At 35.9% G+C, this 19,828-nt stretch overlaps 1 protein-coding gene across 1 annotated transcript in view; it reads left to right on the forward strand.

Annotated features, from left to right (window-relative positions):
- The first annotated feature begins 11,439 nt into the window (after positions 1-11,439).
- LOC115422649 (transcription factor E3-like) overlaps positions 11,440-19,828 on the forward strand; it is a 42,546-nt gene continuing 34,157 nt past the window's right edge. The window contains exon 1 of the mRNA XM_030139091.1: positions 11,440-11,895. Coding sequence (XP_029994951.1) covers positions 11,741-11,895 — 155 coding nt within the window. The 5' untranslated portion in view covers positions 11,440-11,740. The remainder of the gene's footprint in view (positions 11,896-19,828) is intronic.

The raw sequence follows: 19,828 nt of genomic DNA on the forward strand, positions 1-19,828 counted from the left end.
TTAATCACTTCAAACAATGAAATTTTGGAACGTAGACATTAGTGACCTTGAGTATGACCCTTCAAGGTCACTCAAGGTCAAAGGTCATGAACCCAAATAAAAGTCCATATATGACTTCCTATCAGTGCTCGATAGTAACTATATTTATATCTGTAACTATTTACATTTTTATAAGCCATCAAAATATGGCCCATTGTAAGTAAAGAAAAATTTTACTATTTCAAAAATCTGTCAAAAATCTAAATTTCTCTCAAACTTTGTTAGACAAATAGACAATGTTTGGAATTTCTCATCATTTTTGAAGCTGTCTTACAATGACGAGCAATTCATTGGGTGAAACTAATTGGATAAAAGGTAAAACTGTGACTTACAAATTAAACTTCCATAATTTTGACAACTTTTCTTCATTATTGTTTCGGTGCATTTACTTAAAAGTCACAAAAACATTAGTGGATTCTAATATCCACTAACTATATCCAGTATCCATTAATATTTACAATCTCTGCTGTTTCTGAGTATACTTACAGTTTGAACTCTCATCCAAATGAACCTTTATTTACAAAAGGACAAAAGAATGAGAAAAAAACTGACAGATTAAGTGATGGTGAAAATAATCTGTGTGATGTAGGAGGCGTCTGTGAACACTGATGGGTGGTGGTAGTTTTTTGGTCGGAGGCAGAGATCAGACTGAACTCTGAGACTCTACAGGTCCGTGGACTGTAGTTTCTCTCAATCCAGCGATTAGACGGAGCCAATCTGATCCTAAGACTTGGGTTGTTTTTAATCATCTTCACTTCCAGTATTTATGGTATCTCTCTGTCTCTGAACACCTTTTGGAAAAGTGTTTTGATAGTGAAAAAAAAAAGCAAATACTATTGATATTCTTATTGTTCTGATGATGATGCTATGATGAACTGCAGACAGACGTCTCGTGGGATATTTCTGTGTTTATGAATCTGGGTTGTGTTTGTTGTTTGCTTGATGCAAGAAGAAAACAAAGAGTCAACTTTTGTAAATATAATTTATTCTCCTGTGGCCCCATGGTCATGTGACTGTGTAAAGATTAAAGGTCAACGTTCGCTGTTCCTCCACACTTCGCAGAACCTCCACGCACCCAGAGCCGCACATGCTCAGTCTGGGTGCAGCAGCGGCCATGTTGGCTCCACAGGGGGGTTAAAGGAACAATCGGACATTTGACGAAATCCTCCTTTCATCGTGTTTTAAGTCAGTTTTATCTGTAACTATTGTGTATTTAATTAGAGCTGCAACTTACGATGAGTTTAATTATAGAACCCACTTGTTATTTTTAACCCATAAAGACCCAGTGGTAATTTTGCGACAGTTCTTGGATGATTTTTTTCTCTAGATATAACCTTTCTTAAATTATTTTCCATTTATTACAATATTATCTTCTGTATCTTGCTTTTTTCCATGTAAATTGTGTATTTTCCTATATTTAATTCACTTATCATGTAGATCACAGGTGTCAAACATGCGGCCCTGGGGCCAAATCTGGCCCACCAAAGGTTCCATTCCGGCCCTGCGGGATGAAAGTGCAAAAATGAACCTGAACAGTCCAGGTTGTCCAAATCATATTGGTTCAGGTTCCACATACAGACCAATGTGATCTCAAGTCAAAATAACAACACAATAACCCATAAATAATGACAACGCAAATTTTCTTTGTGAAAAATTATATGGAAAAAATTTAAGTGAAAAAAAATAACACTACACTGAAAATATTTACATTTACAAAACAATTCTTTCACAATAAAATGCAAATAAATACATAAATAAAAACAAAGATGAACAACCCAAAATGTGCAATTTGAACAATATTCTGCCTGTTACTAAATGTTTTGTGCATTTATGGATCCACTGTGATCTGTAGTTGTGTTAATATTAACAGATGGAATATTGTAGAAATTGTTCAAATTTTATTTCCAAACTCCAAAATTTTAACAATATTCTGCCTGTTACCAAATGTTTATGTAACACTGTGTGTAATGCACATATATAAATAATAAGTCAAGGAATAATATTGTTAAAATTGCACTAGTTTTTCAAATGAAATTTCTGTTTTTTTTCAGGTTATTCACGTCTTTTTTTGTAAAATGTAAACATTTTCATAATTTAATTGGGTCTGTTTTTGTTTTTTTTGTACTGAAACAAAAAGAAAAACTTGGATTTGTCATTATTTATAGGTTATTAAGTCATTATTTTACTGGTCTGGCCTGCTTGAGATCAAATTGGGCTAAATATGGAACCTGAACCAAAATGAGTTTGACAGCCCTGATGTAGATGTTCATAAAAGCACCAGAGTAAAGTTGAGGGTTATTGTATCAAAAACCGAAAAAAAAACTGCTGAAAAAGTGACTAAATCAGTAAAGTCTATCATTAACTGAACATAAAAACAAGTGTGTCCATCCACTGTCATTGATCCAACTCCATGGGTTTTACTGGTGAATCAATGTTGTAGAAGATGACAGTGTTTCCATAGTAACCACGGAGCCTCTGAATGTCCAAATGGGTCATATCTGATGACCATGAAAAGATGAAGAACTGTATTTTACACCAATTATTTACATGTACTGATAGAATTAGTGGTTCAACAGGTATTGAACATTTTTAGATCAGTAGATTATTTTGGTCGCTGGTGGCTGTTTGGGTCTTTATGGGTTAAAATTAGTCAAGGATTTTGGTAAAATGTTCTAAAACAGTGAAACAAGTACATCTTAACTCCATTTAAAGACTGAGTTTTCAGCAATACATAACAACCAAAAGTGATAAAAATCACAAAAGCACTTTATAAAAACTGAGTGTTGATCTTAATAGTGAATGAGTGATTTATAGTCAGATTCCTCAGACAAATGTTAGAAAAGACACAAAAACACAAGAGACATTAGTGTGTGGGTTTTTTTTTAATATTAAATCCATTCAAAGTGAAAGAAATGTGACTCCAAAGGTGAAACTGAACTCAATCAAAACCCTTTTTGCTTCCGATTTTTCCTCTGAAATGTCCTGATTGTCCTTTAACTCCCTGTCTTAACTGGTGCTCAGTGTGTGCGTGTCTCTGGCTGTCACGGCGTGTTTTTTGGCGTGTTTTTAGCGTGTAAAAGCAGACTCCAGTGGTGTGTCGTCCTCTCCTCCCTCAGTGGAAGGAAATGGCCAGTAACTCCGCCTTACAGCTTCATCATCATCTTCAGCTGTTTCCATGTGGTGAACGATGTTTGAAACTTTCTGAGTGACTCTCGTTGGGCTATCTTCGCTTCTTTTGTACGGGAATTTATTTTCTCCTGTTGCCAGAAATGTTTGCTTCCAACCAGTCTGTACCAGCGTTGCCAGATGTTAGATTATGTACCAAGTTAAATCCCCTTTGATGGATCACTACCAACTTTTTTAACACATATATCATCGCTGTCGGGTGGAAACCTCGAAAGTCCATTTTTGGTCCTTTTTTTTTTGTCATAAAATAATTCTATTGGTCAGTCTTCACATTGTGCTGATGATTTTAGAAATATTTAACCTGTGAAAAGTGTTGAAAACAGCTCGTGACTACATCCCAGATAGCAAATATTTTGGCAGTATTATGGCATACATTTGGCATTTTTGGCTTTCTTTTGGCATTATGAAAACCTTTAGGCTTAACTATGGTATGATTAAGGTTATCCATAATAGATCTGGAGGCACCAGCAATATATGGCTGAGTTCTGGCATATGTCTGGTTAACCAAAAGACTCAGCAAAGGAGCGGGATCAAGTATAGGGATGGTATGGCATGTTTATGGCAAGCCAGAAGATTGACTAAAGAGCGGCAACATCTTATTCCATATATGGATGTTTTTTGGTTGTGTTTTGGCATACTTCTGTAAAGCCAAAACACTTCATAAAGAGCGGGAATTTCTACCCAGAAGAAAACCCCACTTCATTTTAAAAGCATGATCAACACAAATTTTGGCCTCTCTTTGGGTCAGTTTTGGCTAATTTTTGGGTGGATTATGGGGATTTGGGGCTTTTCTGGGACAATTATGGCTATATTTTGGAAGTCCGCAATTAGTTTTGGGTAAATTTTGGCTTCCTTCTGGTTTGATTTTGGCTGGCCTATTTTGGGCCATACATCCGCCCAGAACTTTGCCAAAATGGCATGCCAGTTTTGGACCAGATTTAAGCCATAATGATTTTGCTATCTGGGATCTCTTAACTCCATTCATTTATTTACAATATACATAATTTTTCCGCTTTCCTGAAAAATAACCGTTTTGGACATAAGAGCCCCCCCCCCCCCCAACACTGACAATATGTGCTGATAATCTTGGTCAGAATAAGCCTGTGGTTCTGACAGGTAAACATTTCCCATCTGACAACGCTGGTATGAACCATCTGAACAGTGCTGTGTCGTATCAGTCCAATGTGCACTTTCTTCATGTGCCAAAGCACATATTCAACGCTAAGTATTCAGTATTCAGAGGTAGTGATGTTGTTGGCTAATATATCAGATCATTGTTTTATATACATATATATATATTCTATTTAAATATTTCTCATTGGTTCTTTGGTCTGGATACCACACATAGGTTCAGTTAAGCATTCAGTTTGGGATGTATTTAAATAAATGAACACACATTAACAGTTCTGATAACTTATCCGGTGCACCATCCATAGTTGAAGTTTATACAGAATATTTTAGAAGATAAACTCTAATCTCTTAAGTGAAATTCTATGACAAAAGAACATTTTTACTGAAATTAAGTTCTAACATCTAAGAAAGTGAGTTCAAGCTTTGTTAAAATTGGTATTTACCAACAAGTTATTGTTATTTAAGCTAAAAGTTTGTAACCCATCTAATGCAAAACTAACAAAATCTTTGTACCGCTTGTTTTTGTGAGGTGCAAGCTAATTTTAGCTGCAAAACCTGCCCTGTTTTTAACATTTAACACATTGTATAGGATTTAATTTATCAAACAGAACAGAGTGGCACATATTAGGGTACATTTGTAATGATTTGTCAGACAGAATAATAAAATTAACAGGAATGAACAAAAACTGTCCTGACTAGAAAGTAGCACAACAGAACTTTTGCTTGCAAGCTAACTGCTCAAACCCACGCTAGCCAACAACATTGTAGTGCTAATCTGTGCCATTTATGTGTTTTGTTCCTTCGGTCATCACTGTTAAGATGATTTCCTGTTGATATGTGTGCACATTTGCATGTCAGAGTTAAACACAATGCAATGAATTTGCACAGATTTGATAAAGCAGGTTAATCACATCAGTTTTCATTAAATAAACTGGTGGTGGTTTTAGATGCTGCAGTGATTCAACCAATATTCTGCATGAACTTTCTCTACAAATGCACCCAAACGTCTGCAGGCTGGTTTACTTCAGGTTTTAGGTTGTCAGACTATAATATGTTGATTTTAGTTTCATTATAGCCCCAGTCAACTACACTATAGGAAATAAATAAATACACTATTGATACTTGTTGTTAACTGGTATTTAAAAAAAAAAACAAGCACAAACTCCAAAATTTCCTCACGAATTTCTAATTAATGTCCATGTTGACAATCAGGCGTCTCAATACTTCTGTCCATTTTGTGTCCATTTCGTGACAGTTAAGTATGTAATCCACTTAGAACCAGTTAGCTCTTGCCAGGTCAGACTTTTCACCTCCACCAACAGTATTTAGTTCCAGGTTTAACAGTTTCAAACAGGTTTAACCTCCACTGGACTGATCTGGGCTCTGGTTTCATATGTTCAGATTTTGCCTTACACTTTCAATGAACTTTTTCTCTCGTGCCAAATCAGATGATGTTCAGTCGTTCCATCTGTGGTCTTGTATTTATTTTGTGGTTTTTAATCCAAAGTGGTATTATTGTTTTGTTTTTTGTTTTTTTTTAATTTACTGGTTATTTTCTGATCACAGTGAGTTTCTTTGTTTTTAATCTTCACACTGAGTCTGCAGTGATTTTTCTACCTTCAGCCTGTGAAACATCCTGTCACTCTCTAATTCTTCCTTTTCACACGGTCACAGTGTTATGGACTGTTCAAGGCTGCTGTTACCATGGAGACCGTCAGGGTTTTCGCCTTCGTTTATATTCAGACAGACACAAGGATGCAACTCGCATGAAACTAAACCAAACGGCATGAAAAAATTCTGTTACTTGCAGTGTTCTGGCACAGAAAGTTTACACATGCATACAAGTGGTTGAGGAATCAGTTTGTTTTAGGGGTGGGTGATGATACTGACTAAAACCTCTGTCTACAAATGCAAACCTAGTGCTGGTTCTGGGCTGGTACCGGTTCTAGTTCGGAATGGGTTCAACTTTCCCCTTTGTTTTGATGTCCAAAGGTCCAGATCTTGGTCTTGTTCGAAAAGGTTAACTTTCTTTATTATCAACGTAGGGAAATTTAGTGCATTTTACCTACAATACACATAGTACCTAGCATTAGCATTAGCAATTAGCATGAGCAAATAGCAAAGACTTTAATAGCAGTGAGCTGCCTCCCATTAGCCGCTAATGGTTGTAAAAATTATAATCAGACATCTCCAGAAACATGAAATCTTCATTTAGGCAACCACAGATTTAAAGAAGAACATTATTTGATAAACTGTTTAAACTACATTCTATGACCCAACAACAGTAGTATTTTGAAAATGGTAACCAACAGCTAGCCTGCAAGCTAGCATATGTCTTTCTATGTCTTTTAAACTGATGTTTTACACACTAATGCTACGACATTACTTTAGGTTAAGGTTAAAATTTATGCTGCATTCCAGTCCACCTGTAACTCATGTTTTTCCATCCTTCTACCAGTGAAAATGCACTGGAATGTCAGTCAAACCTGTGACTTCCCACCCGTGAACTCGTACTAGATCGATGTACTCCCAGTTCCGAGTTCTGACGTCACGTAGCAATGGCCGCCCCCATGGATGTGGTGTTTATGCAGATTGTTTATTAAAACAAAGTATTGCTCTGACAGTTATCTGCAAATGTTCTGCAGAATCAGCAGCTGCTCTACCGTTAGCTAGTTTTCAGTCCAATGAGCGCAAGAATAAATTAATACCAAATATGTATCCAAGTATACAAATAACATAAAAGGTAGAACAGCTTCTCTTGCCTTATGCGCCGTTTTTCCTCCGTTTCCCTCAAATAAGCAAAGAACAAACACCTTTGGCGATAGAAATGACTGTAAATGACCATAACGTACAGTCCACCATGCTGGTTTGTTTACATCTAGCTACGACAATTCCTTGCGTTCAGGCAGTTTGGCGTGTCTTGCCTGGAATGTTACAAAGTCGTGAGTTGTGGTTTGAAGTTGTGACTTACAGGCTCAAAAAATGGCCTGGAACGCAGCATAAAATTAATTTAGCTGGTTATCCCCATAGGGAAACTCAGCCCCTGCATTTGACCAAGCCTTACAGCACCTAGCATTAGCTTTAGCAATTAGCATTTAGCACATTAGGACGTTTATGGTGGGTCTTTAGCCTATGGAAAAGCAAACTGGTTTTTAGTAGGCCCAGAAGTTGGACTAATTCTGAACCAGTACTATTATCAGTCCAGACCTGGTCCATTTTGATAGTAAAGGGGTACTTAGAATCAAAAACCAATCAGATGGGGGCTTAGCTTTGATGTCACTCAGTTGACAGACATCATTTTTGTGACCAGAGCTGTTATGTAATCACTCGTCGCCGTAGTAACCAGTGGGGTTCTTGAATAGTGTTACCATGGTTAAGTTCCCAGGCCTTGTTGCCCAGCGTTACTATGGAAACCAGTGGCTCCCATAGCCACTGCCAGCCCCGTGTTACTATAGTAACCACTGGATTCTAGGTCACATCATACTGTTACCGTGACAACAGCATCCACTATCATCTCTCTCACTCTCTCCAGGTGTAACAGCACCACGAGTGTGTTCTCTTCTTCCCGTTGTATTTCTGGTATCCTGTTATTATTGATTATTAAGTATTGATTGCAGGTTATCGGTTAGTGGCCGGCCACTGCCTTCCATCCTGTTGATGTCTGTTTCCCATCATGCCCTTCTGTAAGAAAATAAAATGAGAAATGTTTATGAGGTTATAAATGAAATAAAACATAAAAACTGAACAAATGAGTGTCTGGATGTTTATCATCTTCTAGCGTCAATGCTGATTCTACTGCCGTAAACATGTTAGAAGGACATATGAAGAAGCAACACCACCATCTAGTGACAAAAAGAGAACAATACATGATGATAAGATTAATGTAAGTAAATCCGGAATAAGTAAAGGTTTAGTTTTAAACAATAAGGTTTCTGATGTTGATTTATGTTTACTTACAAGTGATATTGTACTCTATTTAAGTTAATATAAGTGTAATTCACAGAAAAACAAGTTTAAGTTTCAGCTCAAAATACCACAACGATTGTTAATTACCGTTCTATCTGGCTGTTTTCCAGTTCTTTAAACCCTGTTCCAGGGTTACCTGGTTCTCTGGTTCTCTTTAAATCCAGATGAGCTGCTGCCCACACCCTGTTGGCGCCATGGATACCATCATATGGACATTATGGAATAGCACGTCAGGGTGTTCTGGAAGAGCATGTTATATCTATTTCTCAGCGAGTGTTTTGATGTGTTTACATTGTTTTTAGATCTCTCAGACCTGGTTTCTTATGGAAAAATAACTATATATATATATATATATATATTTTTTTTTTTTTTTTTTTTTTTTTTTTTTTTTTAAATATAACCTTTTAAATTTAATATTAACCTAATAATTATAATCTTTACCTTACATATACTGATTAGCTAGTGCATTGGAAATACCCGTATTTATTTATTTATTTATTTATTATTTTTTTCCATGGCAGATGTTCATCTCAAAAGTTAGAAAAGTTATAGTAAACTTTTTTTTTTTTTTTTTTTTAAATGTAAACAATAAATTGTCAAGTTTTTTTCAGTGTGATATCAGCAGATTAGCCACTCAGCTGCTTTTTTCTACAAGAACATACTGCTATTATATTAGTTAGTTTTTGTTTTTTTTTTTAAGTTGCTGTCGGTCAGTATCTATCTTTTTTTTTTTTTTAGCACTTACAATATCCAAGTTACAGAGTAATTCACAGAGGCCATAAAATAAAACTGAAAAATCATAATATTTTCTGGGTTTAATGGAAAAATTAATTTGGCATCATCACACCTGCAGATAGCCTCTTATAATATTATCATTTATTTATAGATAATTTACCAATATGTATGAAGTATTTAACAGAGAGAAATGGATAAACAAAAATTGACAAGTGAAGACAAAAGACAAACCTCAGAAGTAAAATAAATTAATAAATTAAGTTATTTATTAAAAACAAGAGCATATTTAGTGAAAGAAAGCTTAATTTAAAATGTATGATTTATGTCTTATATATTTTTGGTGTTTATTCTTTTTTTGCCCTAATCATTATTATTATTATTATTATTATTATTATTATTATTATTATTATTATTATTATTATTATTACCTCCGCCAAGGAGGTTATGTTTTTGCCAGGGTTTGTTTGTTTGTTTGTCTGTCTGTTTGTTTGTTTGTCTGTCCGTTAGTGTGCAACATAACTCAAAAAGTTATGGACAGATTTGGATGAAATTTTCAGGGTTTGTTGGAAAAGGGATGAGGAAGAAATGATTAAATTTTGGTGGTGATCGGGGGTGGGGGGGCCCACGGGGGGGCCACTGATCAGCCTTGGCGGAGGTCTGCGCTCTCCGAGTGCTTCTAGTTATAATAATAATAATAATAATAATAATAATAATAATAATTATTATTATTATTATTATTATTATTATTATTATTATTATTATTATTATTATGTAACAAACAGGTGTTTTCTATTTTTTCAGAGGTGACGTTTAATCTCGTGATGAAGATGATGAAACCGTCGGTAATTTAAAAACTTTCCCAAAAGAAAAAAAAAAAAAAAAAAAAAAAAAAAAGCAAGCAAGATAAATACGACCTCCCGCCTGTGTCCCACCTCTTTGTCTTCATTTCGGCTCTTGATTGGACGTCACCGCTGCCAATCCGCACTCATCCGATTAGTGTTCAGCGCTTACGTCACCTCGGATTTCCCCGCCACACTTTCGCTTCCCGTAAAGCGGAGATGAAAACAAAACAACATGGCCAGCCCCGCCCACTACGAGGCAACAGCGGCGGATCATTGGCCTCTTGCTGACCATGCCGCATTCCTATTGGATGAGAGAAGAGACCCCACAAGCTTATTGGTCTACTGGATATCACTCCAGGAGGATAAGTCCCACCTCCCTGAGTTAATGGATCAGACATAGAAACAGAACAGACAGAAAAGACGATTTAAAGTCTGCTGGTCAACAGGAAAATAAACAGATGACTGATCACTGTGAAATGTGTATTTTTTCAACAAAGAGTATATAATAATAATAATAATAATAATAATAATAATAATAATAATAATAATAATAATAATAATAATAATAATAATAATATCCTCCTAAGACCCAGCTATGGGTTTTCTGTCCGCATTTGTGGACAAGAGTTTCACAACTTTATACAAAAAAAAAGAAAAGAAAACTGTCCACCACAGAGGACATTCCATTAAAGATTTTAAAAAATGCATCTGAAAAAAACTGTTGCATCATGATGTTTCCAATATAGGCACTTAATTAATGAAAAACAAAAAAAGCTTGTACTTTTCTGACATTTCTTGGGTCTCAGGAGGATAATAATAATAATAATAATAATAATAATAATAATGTCGCTGAAAAATCACAACTTCAAACATTGCATTTCTGTATTTTTTTAAAAATTAATTTTACATGAGTTGCTCAAAAGTTACATGCTACATTTAAACAATCCTCAAAAATTATCTATCTATCTATCTATCTATCTATCTATCTATCTATCTATCTATCTATCTATCTATCTATCTATCTATCTATCTATCTATCTATCTATCTATCTAAACATACAAAGAAAAATATATTCATTATATTATATTTACGCAGGGGTGTCATATAATATAGAAAATATTAAAGATTCAAACCTTTATAAGTTTCTAATGTGTTAAATGCAATGTCCAGTCTAGTTTTAAATTTCTGTATTCCAGTGTTTTATTTTTAGTCCTTTTCTATTTGTCTCTATTAGCATCCCCCCATTCAAAAAAAATTAAAATAAATAAACAACATTTTGTCATTAGAAAAGTCTCCTTTGCTCAATGAACAAACCTGAATTTAAGGTCTGTTGGAAATAATAACATGAATAATAAAAACTGATGCAATGTAAAAATGGATGTGAGTTTTATGTATGTATGTATGTATGTATGTATGTATGTATGTATGTATGTATTTAAAATGGACGTGATTGGAGGATGGAAGTAGAGTCATGTTGCATCATCCCCACTTCTTCCTGTTTTATTTTTGTTGTTGTGTTCAGTCTAGATCCTCTGAGTCCTGTGTGTCGTGTCTGTGTGTTGTATTTCTAGGCTCTCAGCTGCTCGGGCTTCAGACTACAGACTCTGTGTTTCGTGCCCAGGTGCACTTCAGCTCTTTCTCCTCCATCCTCCTCCTTCTCTTCTTTGAGCTGCTGTTCGTTTCAGACAGACTGAGCCGCTTCTCTGTGTTTGTGTGAAACATGCTGTGATTTCACTGAACAGACTTTGACCTCACCCGGTGGCTGCTGGGAAATAAAGCCTTCTTCTTCTTCTTCTCCTTCTTCTTGTTCGTCTTCTTCTTCTTCTTCCGTGTTGGAGAAATGTCAGCGGTCGGTCCGGACCAGATCAAGACCGGAGACCAAACCCGAACCGGAGCCGGATCCGAGCCGGACCCCCAGGAGGAGGAGGCCGGGGTCCTGCAGCCCCAGACCGTGTTCGTCATCCTGGACTCGGCGGAGACTCTCAACCTCGTCCGGTGGGTGACGGAACTTTTACCGTTATCTGTGCGGAGCCACACCACACCGAAGTGCGCTTAAAAGTTCACACATTTAACGTTTATACGCTTATTTTGTAGAAAATTCTATCTTTTTGTCCATGAAGTACACAAATCTGATATCTAGAGGTTGTTCGGCTAAATTCGGCTCCTGAACTTTACACCTGGACTGAAAAAAACAATATAAATTAACATTAAGAGTAGATGAATGACTGCCTTGTTAATTGGCTACAGCCTAATGGGATTATACAGCCCAGAAAGACACTAAAATTACATATTTTTTGCTCTTAACACTGTAAAACTAGACTTTTAAATCCTATTTGGTTCCACTTTATCTGTTTATCAGTGTTGGAAGTTGTCTCAGATTAGAGATGATGTTAATGTAGATGTTTAACAGGCAAATTATGCATCAAATTAACCCTTTATGTGCATCTATGATCCAAGATTGAAACCGACCATGGTCTCTGCTCATGGTGGTTCATTATCAGCATAAATTTACCCTGATGCGTTGGAATAGTTGGTGCATTTTTTGCTGAATTTCACATTTTGAACATGCACAAGACTGGTGTAGTCATTTATTTACAGATGCAGGGGAGATTGGGTTTGGTGGAAACACTCTATCAATGTTCTGAGCTGCAAATCTTTATATAATTTGCTTACGTTTACCTGCTAGTAGGTCTGAGTTGCAACATCTGCACATTTCTGACTGTACTTAAAGTTCCAGATTTAGGAGGATTTAAGGTGCTATAACCCAGGAAATGAAAAGAAAACAACCAAGACCTCTGTTGTTTAATGGTATTTTGGATTTAGAGAAACTGAGCTGACGAAAAAAAAAAAACAGAAACAAATAAAATAAAAGTTGTTGAACTTTCCATGTTTGTGCTGAAACCATTCTAAGTGAGTAATCTGTGTATTTTCCAAAGAAGTGACAGTATTAACCACCAAAATAGAATTACTGCTTCACCAAACTGATGGCATCAACCCAAACCTCTGCAAAAAAAAATCAGACAAACAAGTCGAACACATGGTTTTCTTTTGCTGCAGTTCCGCCCCCGGTGTCGGCAGGTTGTGACACATTCTGGCATGAAATGGAACAAAGGAGTAGAAAAAGAAAGTGTGGCACCACGTCTATGGAATGACCTGCCTCTACACCTACGGTCCATGGACTCTGTAGAGAGCTTTAAGAAACACCTCAAAACCCTCCTGTTCAAAAAGGCTTTTTAGTCTCCCACCTGACCCAGGACCACCACAGACTGATTACACTCTATGTATTCATCATAACATACTCCATGTGTCACCCCCCCCCCCCAGTCTCTCTATATCTCTATCGCTCTCTCTTTTCTCCTCCTTTACTCTCTCTCTCTCTCTCTCTCTTTAACCCCAACTGGTCAAGGCAGACAGCCATCCTTCAGGAGTCTGGGTCTGCTCCAGGTTTCTGCCCGTTAAAGGGAAGTTTTTCCTCGCCACTGTCACCAATCACAATCTGGTACACTTCAAAAGGAGGTTTAGTGAATTAACTTAAATACTACAACTGTTGCATGAAAGATAAAGAAACTAGATGATTTTTAGAGTAGAATAGAATAGAATAGATCTTTATTGTCATTGTTACAAGATCAGTTAAAATATGTCTGTCCGTTTAGCAGCAAACACTTAAAGTGCAAAAAGACTGTATAAAAATATCACAAAATACTGAGAAATATGGGCAATGTACCAATAAACTTGAGATACAGTATTAATATGACTAAAATACTACTAATTACTCCTAAAATATACAAAAGCTAACACTATAATATAGATGACAAGTATATACAACATATAAGGATATGGATAGGTTGGTAATAAAGGATATGTACAAGGTCAAGTTAAATTATTGTTTTTTGATCTTTTCGTAGATGCAGAACGATGAAAACATCACAAGAGATGCAACAAGATGAAAATAATTTAGATGTAACCAGACCAAAATGTTATAAAAGATGTATCAGGATGATTTAAATGACATAAATGACATAAGACTCAGTAAAACAAATACACAACTGTCATCTCTGTGATTTAGTTCTGCTGTTATCATTGAAAAAATAACTCAAACTAGGCAAGGCAAGTTTATTTGTTTAGCACATTTCATTTACAGGACAATTTTAAGTGCTTTACACAACACATAAAAGCATCACAGGACAGGCATAAAAATACATTTAACTAGTGCAAGGTGAGTTCTTATCCAACACAATGCAGATGCTTATACGAGTAAAACAGTTATTGGCTACAGGTCTCCACTTCTGAACTCTGCGTGTCCTGACATGGAAACACTCCCAGGATTTGACTTTATTTTACTTTTTTCGTTGCATCTCTGTTTGAACATGTGTTGGTCATCATTCACACAGTCCACATGACATTTAAAAGACGATAAATAGGGAATGATTCGACTGAATGATGCAAAATTTGGTACAGAAATTCCCTTGGAGGTAAAGTTGACCTGAAACAGTTTTTGTAGCCGAAGGTCAAAGGTCAGGCCATTTTTACAAACACATGTCAGAAACACCTCTAGAAAATGTCTTCGTTCACATGGACTCAATGTAGATCTGATTAGAATAAATTTGTATGACAGATTTTAGATTTAATAGAACAGATTTGGTCATAACTGTTTGTACATCAGACTGAACTCATGCATGACATGGAGGTCACCATGTTTCTTTGAGATGAGGGTTAATTGGGGATGAAACTCGAACTAAATGAAAACCCCGCCCACATCCACTAATAGTGTCATAATAAGCCCCGCCCACATTCACTAATGGTGTCATAATAAATCTCATCATCACTTCAGATCCTTAATAAATGTTAATTAGGGATGCAAATTATCAATTAATTCATTAATCGTTAGTTGGTTGCCCAAATCGATCAAATAACGATTAATTGATAAGCAGTGATTTTCCTCAGAACCTGAATTTCTTTTTCAATAGGGTCTCTAAGAATAAAAGCTAAATACTGTTTATACACTTCATGAAAAAGTATGTCATATTCCTTAATGATTGATTTATTGAACCACTGGGTACAGTCAGTGTTTCCTGTGGAATTCATCTGTTGATGTGACAGTCTGTAATGGGGGGGTGCATGCGCATGTGTTTTGCCGGTGGGTGGTTGGGCGCACACGTGTGCGTTTCGTCGGGGGTGGGGGGTGGTAATCGTTAATCGTTAGTTTACATCCCTAATGTTAACACATATACTTGTGTAGATAACAGTATAAATGTACAAACACACTAATAATGGCTTCTTGAGCTAATTAGCAGGCTAGCTGACAGACCATAGAATTTAATACAAATCAATGCTAACATGAGCTAATGCAGCTAAATTGTAATGAATCTCCAATAAACTCTGATGGTTGGGATATTTTAACTCCCCAAACACAACTACAGCAAAAAAGATAATCTAAAAATAAGTTTTATTTAATAAACAAGAGCTCTGCATGTCTGTCTCAGTAGCTAATGCTAATTTAACCTCTAATTAAAGTGCTAAAAAAATAGGGCTGCAGCTATCGAATATTTTCATATTCGAGTATTCTACTGAAAATTTCTTCGATTAATCAAGTAATCGGATAAAACTTATTGTTGCTTGGTTAAAGAGCAATTATAAATACACAAGAGGAAATAAGGTTATTATTAATATTAAAACACTTAATAATGAAGGACCAATTGGTTTCCTTTTTTTTTTTTTTTTTTGATAATTAACAGTTTTATGTTACATTCATATTGTGCATACTCAACAAAATGTATTTTCTTGACTAGAAACATTTCCAGAGAGGCAATTGCAAATACAAATAAAAATAAATAAAATTTAAGTACTTTCAACTTAGTATTTCTTATAAGTATCAAAAATATAAGGCAATAATAAATTTTAAAAAAAAAAGGCATAACCATTGCCTTTTTGATATGCAACTGAACTTTGGCAGCTCTGAGTTTCAGAATTTTCAATTTAGACATAACAGGAATGTGTTGTGGCATATAAGAGGCAAGAACATTTGAACAGGAACTTGGAATGAGTCCATGCATGAACAGTTTGACACATTTCACACATTTCTGCTCTGTTCAGGAGAATCAAAGCAATGGCCCCCCCACCTTATCTGTCTGTCTAATAACCTATAACCCCACCCCATCCCTCCCCCGCTGCTTCAATTTAGCAAAAAGTAGTTGGATTTTGCCAAAATTCAGCCGTGACAAAGTAAGAGAAAACTTTTACCAACCCATGCACCATTTTGGCCGTGCTTTAGGGAAATTAACCGTGGAAATCACAGATGCACGGATGCAAATCTATGGTTGTCACAATCGTAATAAACTAGCCACACATTCGACAGTAGCCACAATTAACAGAAACCTAACCCTCCACAGGGCTAACGTTATGTTAGTAAGGTACATCAACGTTAATCTCATTGATTTGCGCTACGTTAATTTTATTTTATCTGGGGTCCTCCGCTTCGTTCTGGGTGTCTTATGAGTAGATGGTCCATCGCAGATGTGCTGTTGTGGTATGGAAGGGCCATGTTACAACAGATACATGTCACAGTGTTCACCTGCTGTTCAGTCTGAAATGCTTCCACACTTCTGACATTTTCTGTCTTTTTATTGTGTTTTTTTCTGTGTCTTTCGTCATTGTTGTATTCACTCGCCTCTTCCATCTTCCCGCTGCTTCAACCGAACACTTCCGCATCCTGTCATCTTCCTTTGCGTTAGTGACATAAGCGCGTTGTGACACATGAAATAGTTCGTGTGAAATGCCGTGCTTTGAGCTTTACAATTAAATAAGCCATTCCTCAAGGCAGAGAAAATTCCTTGATCATTTTTTTTATCGAGGTACTCAAATTACTTGAGGAATTGTTTCACCCCTATAAAAAAATGTCAACCTTTTCTTTGGAGAGGATCTCTAAACCACACAAAATCTTGAAAGACACTGGAACCCACAGAGCGTCTAAACCCATGAAAACATAGAGGAAAATTCTGAATAACACACAGAAAACTACATGGAAGATGCTATTATAGTTTGGAATATGTGTTACATACGCAGAGCTTTTTTTCTTATTATGATCTAAAGAGGTGTCATATAAAAAAATGACCTCCTGTACAGTTTTCATGGTGTATAATTAACTTTAGAGACTAAAAGCGTTCTTTGTACCGGGCTATAGAAATGTTTATTTCTGTTGTAATGTTTGACATGTTAACATGGATGGACTGGCTTTTGGAATGGACCCCCTGGTGGACATTCAAGGAACTGCATCAGCTTCACTTTTCAGCCTCAGAAGTCACCACTTTCTCCTGACCATGTTTAGGAAAGGTAGTTTCACAGAGTCTAGACGTGTTTGTTGACAGCTTTGGCTTGTGGGTAAACACTGTCAGGATCACATGACTCCTGTCTGATCCCTGATTGGTTTAAACAGTGATGTTACAACCACACGCGGTCTTCCCCAAACATTAACTTGACCTGTTTTGAGCGGAGTTTGGTATGAGGTGTTCTATAAAAAGAAGTGAAAACTGCTGAGTACGACGGTACTGTGGTCATGATGATGATGATGATGAGGTCATGTGTGATGTTTGGACATACTGTATGCCAGGACGCTCATCGATCCTGCCTGACCTTTGACCCCTGATCCTCTTTGCTTACCACTGGAGTGACTCATCCAAGATTATCTCTGACATGCCGGTGGTATTTTCCCAGGGGAAAACGGAGGCAGAAACGCATGGCGACAGGCCCGGTCTAGTCCTGAACCCTGCACAGAAAAAAAAACAAAAAAAAAAAACACCGCTCCATAAACACACACAAATAAAATGTGTGGGTGTGGAGACAGAAACCAAAAGCAAACAGAGGCTGAGACTGAACACGATGCTGTTTCAGACTGATTTATAGAGTTAGACCAGACTCAGTTCTGCTCTAAAACAGAAGTCCACACATTGTTTACTCCAGAGGACACAGATCCTTTTGTAAAAAAGACCGATTCAGCTTCATTATGGCAGTAAAAGTATAAAAGTCCAGGCTCTAAAACATCATCACGCTATAAAAGTCAAATGTCGGGCTTTGAAGGACATTTCTAGTGTCTATTGAAGAGAATCTCATGTCATATTAATATCATGTGAAGCCCTTCATTGTTTGCATTGATATTATTATTATTATTATTATTATTATTATAGATATTTAAAGAGATTGTGTTTTCATTGTGTTATTCAGGATTTTCTCTGTGTTTTTACAGGTTTAGATGCCCTGTCAGTTCCAGTGTTTGTTCAAGACTTTGCAGAGTTTATAAATCCTCTCCCAAGAACATTTTAGCCATTTTTAACACTTTATTAACCCTTTAAGCGCCAAAGTTACAATAGTCCAACAAGCAACATACCTGACTGAAACAGACCATAGCTCCAGATCACAGGTGTCAAACATACGGCCCGGGGGCCAAATCCGGCCCGCCAGAGGGTCCAGTCCGGCCCTTGGGATGAATTTGTGAAATGCAAAAATTATACTAAGATATTAACAATCCTTTTAGTTCACGTTCCACATTCAGACCAATTCAATCTCACGTGGGTCAGACCAGTCAAATACTATCATAATAACATATAAGTAATGACAACTCCAAATGTTTCTCTCTGTAAATCTAAATATTTTCATGTATTTACACTAAAACAAAGTATAATTTTGCAAAAAATGCGAATAACCTGAAATGTCGTAAGAGAAGCAAGTGCAATTTTAACAATATTCTGCCTGTTACTAAATGTTTTGTGTGTTTGTAGATCCACTGTGATCTGTAAGTTATAATGTACATGTGTAAATGATAAACTGAAGCAGAATATTGTTAAAATTACACAATTTTTTTCAGTTGGTTCATGTTATTCACATCTTTTGTAAGGATTGTTTGTAGATGTAAACCTTTTCATAATGTAAATTAACTTTTTTTGCTCTGAGACAGAGAAAACTTTGGAGTTGGCATTATTCATATATTATTACGTTATTATTTTACTGGTTTGGTCCATTTCAGATCAGATTTAGGTGAATGTGGCCCCTGAACTAAAATGAGTTTGACACCCCTGCTCCGGATATAGTTTCCAAATCTTGTTACCACCTCCCACCAGTAGATGGCGGACACGTGCGCCTTCAATCCTAACACCATTTCAGAGCATGTTTCTATTCAAAGTGAAGAAGAAAATCCAGTTTAAAGGCGTGGTCCTGAGCTGGTTTAGTAAGAAAATAAAGTTTATTTAGTTTTACTTTGGATAGATAAGGACAGATTTGTCTACTCTGCTGTTTAGATAAAAAGATATTTTTAGATTTTACTTCCTACTAAAATTTAAGTTCATTTATTTTAAGGATAAGATGACAAAAAACCAAAAACACAAAGAAAATTTCCATGTAAATATGTTCAAAGTTAAATTTTACTAAAAGTTACGCAATCCAATATGGCTGCTGCCATGTGATGTCACAATATGCAAATTAACATAAACTTTGGGTCATATCCAATATTTTTCTTATTTACAGTATAACTTTATCTCTAACCACTTCCAAGCTCCAACTTTTTGAAATCTTGATATCAAAAATTAATAGTTTTTGGGAAAACAAAAACCCTCCAGTATCTAAAGGGTTTTTTGGTTTATTATTTTATGTTTATAGTTTTATTATTTTAGTGTTGGCACAAAAACTAACTCTACACGAGTAAAATTTAACTTGGAAAATAAACATTTATTAAGTGTTTCAACTGAAAATGTGAACAAAGTTACATTTTTATTAAATTTCAGTATATTTTTTCTTTGCAGTGACTTAATCTAATGTGTTTTTTTGTTTTTAAAGAAAGTCAGAAATTCCTTTAAAGTCCAATTAATTTAGTCTCACTTAACATAGACTAGAGTGAAGCCTCTTTTTTTCTTCAGATCTATTTCCATTTATTTCAGTATTA

The sequence above is a fragment of the Sphaeramia orbicularis genome, chromosome 7, assembly GCF_902148855.1.
Source record: "Sphaeramia orbicularis chromosome 7, fSphaOr1.1, whole genome shotgun sequence".
Taxonomy (NCBI): Eukaryota; Metazoa; Chordata; class Actinopteri; order Kurtiformes; family Apogonidae; genus Sphaeramia; species Sphaeramia orbicularis.